The 7,049-nt window shown below is 41.0% G+C and overlaps 1 protein-coding gene across 1 annotated transcript in view; it reads right to left on the reverse strand.

Moving 5' to 3' along the window:
* nrxn2b (neurexin 2b) overlaps nt 1-7,049 on the reverse strand; it is a gene marked incomplete in the record, with an annotated part of 560,348 nt that overhangs the window by 7,026 nt on the left and 546,273 nt on the right. The window contains 1 exon segment of the mRNA XM_035675730.1: nt 6,284-6,362. Within this exon segment, the coding sequence (XP_035531623.1) occupies nt 6,284-6,362 (79 nt within the window).

The following is a 7,049-nucleotide window of genomic DNA, read 5'->3' on the forward strand; positions in this document are numbered from 1 at the left end:
AAGAAGGAGACATCTTGTGTCCAATAGGAAACTTTAGGAATGACCAACATTTCTGTCTTTTAAGACCAACTTTCTAAGGATTGGGATGTGGAAATGATAAATTTTTGGTGGGAAAATCAGACACACAATATTGTTCCAAGCAGACTATTTGTATATATGTCTGGAGGGAATCTTTGACATTAAACCCGTCACTCTGGACCTTGTGGTTCAGTCAACCACAGAACCAGTTCTGATGCAAACGGTGCTGTAAACACATATAGCATGATCCCAGTATGCGGGCGTCTCTTTTTTTAACATAACACTGTCATTTACACATTAAAGCGAGAGAGACTCAAAGACATTCCGCCTGATTGATTGAGTTTGACTTCATTGATTTGAACAGCTGAGGCAGTGGAACCACGTTTAGCCCCGCATGATGAAATTTCTTCTTTATCTTTACCCACACGCCACTCCACATCGCTGCCAGTATGAGTCATCCCCCCTTTATTTACTCAAAATGAGAACAGGGCAGATGGATACTGATGCATCTATGTCGGTCTCCTAACAAACATCGTTACTCTGCCGATCACGTCGCCCCGCTCACATCCATTTGAAATATTTAGAGCAAAAAAAGGTTGTTTGGAGTTTGACTATTCTATAATTCAGCTTTGATTAGGCTGCAGATGGAAAAATCCAACAGTGTGTCCGAGCATAATATATTTTCCCTTGCTTGCTTTTAAATCACACTATAATAGGTACAATTACGGCTGTATAACCTGTGCAACAGGAAAAAAACCTGTTTCTTCATACGTACAACTCCATAAACTGTTTACAACTGCTGTGTTTGCTGCGTTGGCTGCCATCGCTCTCAGGCAAAGTGATTTATTTTGACACAAAGGGATGATGCTCGGCTCATATCGAGTCGCACCGAGAGTCACATATTGGCTACAGTCAAAGTCACCTCCCCGCAGCTCATCAGCACCTGGATCGACTCCACGAAGCTGGCTGGATTTGTTTTTCTGGCCAGCTCGGTGTTTCCACCTCACTGTGGTATAAATCTTAGACATGCACAGAGAATATTAAAATCTACTTCACCACCTCCCTGCCTTTTGCTTTGGGCCAGTTTCTGGCCCACTTCATGGTCTCTAGATCTTGTTTTTTTCTCATGCTCTGGTGCTGGAGTGTATCTGCCTCACATCTCTTTTCCACTGTAAGCTTTCCTTCAAGTGTATCTATTAAATTAAACTACAAAGCCAACATGGCTCTTGGAAAATATAAGTAATGAAAAATTAAGTAAAAAAAGAAAGCACTGGTTTAGACGGTTCAGACAAATTGTGAACCAGTGTTTCTCCTGGGAGACACTATGATATTTGTTTACAGTTTGAAGTGCGAGTAGAATGACACCCTGCTGAGAAAGCAGTGGCACAAAGAAAAAAAAGAAGCTATTATCCATCCACTGCTTTTAATAAGGTTTTGCAAACATGGATAGTTTGTAGCAGAAATACTTAGTGACAAAATGCACCATTGACCAGTTTTGAATTAAAAATGGTTACAAGGCATCTGAATAGTGTTGAATACTGCAGTTCTTTGGTTTTTCATATGAACAGTCAACAGTAGACTGAGCTGACTGAGCAGCAGCCTCTGCATTCATTTCTTTAGAGCAAACAAATGTAATAACTCATTCCCCTGACTTATCTTTATGAAAACAATATTTAATCCTTGTTTTTACCCAAGTGGATCTCCAATGAAAGAGCCATCCTGTACACAAACTACTGTAACATTCATAAATAGATGATTCATAATGTTTCGCTAAATTATGTCATTGTTATTACTAGTAAATGATATGTGAATCATTTAATCATTTATTAATATTGGTGACATTTGTTTTTTTCCTTTTGAGCTATTTTTTGTATTCTATATAATTTTTTTCTAATCCAGTTTGTCTTCTATATTGTGTTGTTTCCTTTATCTTGTCTTTTGTGTCTTGCGTAAAGCACTTTGAATTGCCTTGTTGAACAATGCTATAAATAAATGTGCCCTGTATAATGTTATTATCCACATGTTTTATTACTATTAAGACATATATACAGTGTAGCAGAAAAGTTTGTGAACCGTGAGTCTGCCTCACAGTGGACTGATGAAACTAGCTTTCCCCAGACATATCTTGCACAACATGGAAAAATATATTGTTTTATTTAATTATTTTGACAGATATAGCAGTATGATTCATAATTATTGTGTGAATGTTCATTGAAAAAAATAAATTAAATTGAAATCATGCTGTGACATTGGTTGGGGACGTTTTTCTTAAATATGGAAAATAAGATTTGTAGGTCAAGGCAGCTCTGCAGCAGCACAGTACTTCATCATAATGCTGTTTGTCACACATTTTATCTTTATCAAAGAAAATAGCAGTTTCTGGGATTTGGATATATATTGGTTTTGCACCCTTAAAATGTCCAATGAGCATAGAGAAACTTTCCACACATTTTTGAATGAAGGGGGGCTTTAACATTTTGTTCTTTGTTATGATTACATCACCTCATTATCTATACAACCCTGACATCCTTTCTGACATGCTGCTCTGAAATGGTTTTGTGGCAACAGGATGGCGTACTGATTGGAGATCATCCAGAGGACACTGGTTGAAGCCTCTACATCGCCAAACATCTAAACTGTGGACCTGTATGATAAACCCGGGGTTGTTTACATGTGTGGGATGGCTAGCTCGGGGAGATCAATAAAGTATCACACTGACAAATAACTGACACTGACAACTGGGGTTTGAGTCACACCGGGTAAGGGGACTTAGCGCTCTGGGTCATCCCTCATCTATCAACCAATCTTTTAGTTTCACTGCTCGACCTAAAAAGAACATTCGCAGGTTGTCTTTATAGCATATCGTCTGATGAATTATTGAGGAGCTCCTCAAAGCTCTGATCTTGTCAGAGTAAAACCGATATAGTGCCTACAACATCCTGGGACTGATAAGTAGCTTGGAGGTATGCGAGAGAGGAGAAGTCGGGCTGAGGTAGAGAAAAGACAAAGTGAAATATGGAGATGAAATGAAAGTGTTTTAATGAGCAGGGCTTGTTGGAGAAAGAGCCATTTGGGTAATATCTTTTCTAATTGTGCATCACTGAGAATACAATTAGTGTCTATAGATGACTTTTCATTTATGTATGTTAACGCAAATATACAAATATCCTTTTTTAGCAGCTTTTTTTTCTGTCTGTGCATGATCACTTTCTCACTCTACCCCCAACTACATGTTTCATCTTTGTAATCCAGGTCCCCACTTCCTGGGTTTCGTCACTCTTCTGACAGAGGCTCATTAACAACACTGGAAGATCCAAACCACAGCTTTAATTGGGTGATGTAATTAAGGCTCCCTAACAAAGTCAAAGTTTAATTAGCCTGGTGGGAAAGGCAGGAATCATTCACAGGAATTTTTTGCTCTGCTCGCTCTCTCAGTTTCGCGTCCTCTTCTTCCTCTCTCTTGCAAACCCTCTTTTTCTCTCTGTATTTCCGTCTCTCTCCTCTCCCCCATTTCTCTCTTCTACTTTGAGCGCAGAGGAACGTGACACAAATCTCAATGAGGGTCAGTCCTTCACAAATGCAGCTCCCTTCCAGCTCCTTTCCCGCTCATCTCTTCCTCGGGCCCCTTCCTCCCTGAATCCTGCTCTTTGTCTATTTTGCATCCAATCTGAGCACGTCAGCAAAGCACGCGACTGCGGCCGCCACGCGATCACTGTCTGGGCTTTTCACATTGAGGGTCATCATTTAGCACTAGACCTGAGCTGTTATAAGGCAAGTTGCATCCCTTGAATTGTGTGTTGTAGTACTACAGCTGGTTGTGTATACTGTAAGGAGTATTGATCCTCATGTATTCACAGCAGTCATATCTCGCTCAGCTTAATAGAAAATCCACAGCTGTGCTTAAAATTTTTTCTACTTCCTGAAGGCAGTTCAATATCACAGAGCTGCCTTCTCTAATGTAATTGAAAACACTGGGAAATGGTCCTATCATACAACGAGTATAGGCCTGTGTTTGTGGAGCACTGATTGAGAGGGGACATGTTTTGCGGACAATGCCGATTCTTCTCTCCTTGTCCACAGTTTTCGCCCAGGCTTATCCGACCCCGCTGGCTTGCCTCGCTGAAACTCTCGTGGCATCTGGAAGGTGCGATACGGAGCGCGCGTGTGTGAGCGAGTGTGTTTGTTGTTTCTCAGGAGAGATGGCTGCAGAGAGAAAACTTTACACCCACAGAACGAGAGAGACAAGTGTCTGTCTGGAAAGGTGAGCACGTCTGCCACTGTGTGTGTGTTTGTGTGGGCACACGAGAGAGAGAGAGTTGCGTTTCCCCACGGGAGATTAAGCCTGGGCATAGCATCCAGTGAAAAACTCTCATTTCTCCTTTCGATAAGAAGGGAATTGAGTCTCTATTTCGGTCCCAACCACCTACAGAGAAAACCACAGGAGAATGCTACCCTCGAGTTTCTCAACACAGGTTCAGATCAGTTTCTCCTCACACAAACTTACTGATTGCTATAATCTCCTGCCATTTACAGTCCAACATATATTCTATTCAAACCACTAATCCCCAGTCCTGAAAAACTTTGAAACATGTAGCCTAGGGAAGTGAAGTGCTTTTTCACAAACTTACTATTATTGTAATCCATTGTTTTTTAAAGGTTTTTTTGGGGCTTTTTATTTGATGAGACAGGTAAAGATGGACAGGAAACAGGGGAAGGAGAGAGGGGGGACTTGTTCTTTCATTGTTTGCTGAAGGTCTGCTCTATCCTAAAATCAGGCCTTTATGTTGTATAATTCATGGTGGACCTATACTCAGATTAGTGGTACATTTTCAATTTTGTTATTTAGATTTCTTTCTATTTTTAGCCTTAAATGAGGCCCTAATAAACTGTTTATGCTCAAGCTTTTTTTCACAGCAGTTTCTACCAGGGATGGGGATGAGGAACTCAAGGGGTAAGATATATAAACAGTGTTATACGCAACAAAGTGCACGAGTAAGAATATATGTAGTTTAAGTACAGACCTGAATGTAGATCAGTGACAAGATCATCTCTTGTCACATGTTAAATATGGGTCTTTTTAAGTATAGTATTTTTAAAGCAAAATCCTGTGACTACGGGTGGCTAGCCAACCCTGCGCACTTGCTCATAGCTCGTCGTTGCTAACAGAGCAAAATGGGAGGTGTGCATTTGAATCTCAGTTGGCAAAAACTTATTTTCCATTTTCCAAATAGCGTGGTTGAGGTTTGATTTATTAATTTTTCCCTTGCCTTCCTTAATAGTCCTGTACAGGTCCATAACTCTTTACTGCTCTGTATCGCTCAGTACTTGCTAAATTATGCTTACATGAAAAATAAGAGAGATTGAATAATAATAAACTACTTTTTGATTAAGTTGTATTTGATTCATTGCAACCTGCCCATTGATCTATAATATGCAAATAAAAAAAAAGTGTGCATTTATAAGATTCTTATCTTGTATCTTAGCTGTTATTAACAGGCTTCCAGAAGAACAATCTGAATCCCTAGAAGTCGACACCATAACAGCGTGTATACTGGCAGCGATTTAATGATAGGTTTCGTTGAGGCAATTGCTGTTTCCATCCCACCCACACCAGTCATTTAAATCTGTAATGCCATTTAACAACAAAAATCTTGTCAGACAGAATCTTTCAGGATGAAATGTCATTAAATATGGATCTGCATATCTCTATTTTGATTTTTGCAATTGTAGAGGAAGAAGTCATTTGAATCACACTGATTCACCGTACGTGGTTCTTGGCAGTTTCAAGTATGGTCGGCTTAATAGAGCTAGAAACCACAGAGGCAGGGAGTAAAACACATGGCCTTTAACTTCCACCTCCTGTCATGGTGTCAGAACATTACTTGACCCACTGTTCACACTTACAGTGCCTCAGCCACCAGGCCTGCCAGCCCACAGCTGTGTGCCGTGCAGAACAAGATGCGTTTCCACGTTGAAACTGTCCTGCCTTGTTACAATCGGGGCAGGAGATTGGAGCAACAGCTGGGCAAATGCCAGATACTAACACTTGGCTGAGCGACTGACGGACCACGGTGCTGCTGACTGCCTGCTGCTTTGAAAACCAATAAGAAAGGGTACACATCTGGCCAGTCAGAGCTGCATATAGAGGGCTGCACAGTCACAATATAAAAGTGGAGTAAGGGATCTAGCAGTAGTCTGTTTCTAGGCTGCACTTTGGTTTCGGACACCAAGTACTATGAAGACAGAACCCCCTGAGTTGACTCACCATTTCCAGGCTCACACTCCTCCAAATCTTCGTCATCACTAGGACACTCAGCTGATGCTACCAAGAGGTCATCGGCATTCTGGAGGAACAGAGACAAAAAGCAGAACAGATACAGTCAGGACAAATTTTATTGGATACACAGAACATCGAAGAGGATTAAGAGCCTCTGGCAGCCACAGATGTCTGCTTACACACAAGCTAATGCAACCAGTAGAGACAAACTTACAAAACGCTGTAGGTAATATAAATCCTTCTGTGGATTTATTGTTGAGCACTTTAGTAGTAGCACATTTGCTAAAAAATATGGAGGTGGGTAGCTTTATGAGTGGCACCCATGTGTATTTATGTAAGCAGAGATGTGAAGCTTGAGGGAAGTCAAAGTGAAACAAGCTCTTTCTGACCAAACACCAACCAATCAAAGAGGTGTAGCTTGGCATCCTCCATCGTGTGGGCACAAACATCAGAAAATGCAGGCTCTCTTGCACAATTTTCATTTATGTTTATCTATATCAGGAATCTTTCTTTCTTGACCCAGCTTGTAGACATTTCTCTGTGACATTTGAGCTATGTGATGAAGGAGACAGCAGACCTGAAGTCTGTTAGAGTTTAAAAGTACAGCAGGTACAGCAGCGGGGGCTCAAGATGAAAACAGATTAAATCTGACAAGGTGGTTCCAATTTAGTAGCCAGGGTTTGTCCTCACTCCTGCATGACTCACACAGCTGCATGTCTAGACACTGAACCCCCCTACCCCCCTACCCCCCTAC

This window comes from Morone saxatilis, unplaced genomic scaffold (assembly GCF_004916995.1).
Source record: "Morone saxatilis isolate NCDOM2014 unplaced genomic scaffold, NCSU_SB_2.0 Contig4, whole genome shotgun sequence".
NCBI lineage: Eukaryota > Metazoa > Chordata > Actinopteri > Moronidae > Morone > Morone saxatilis.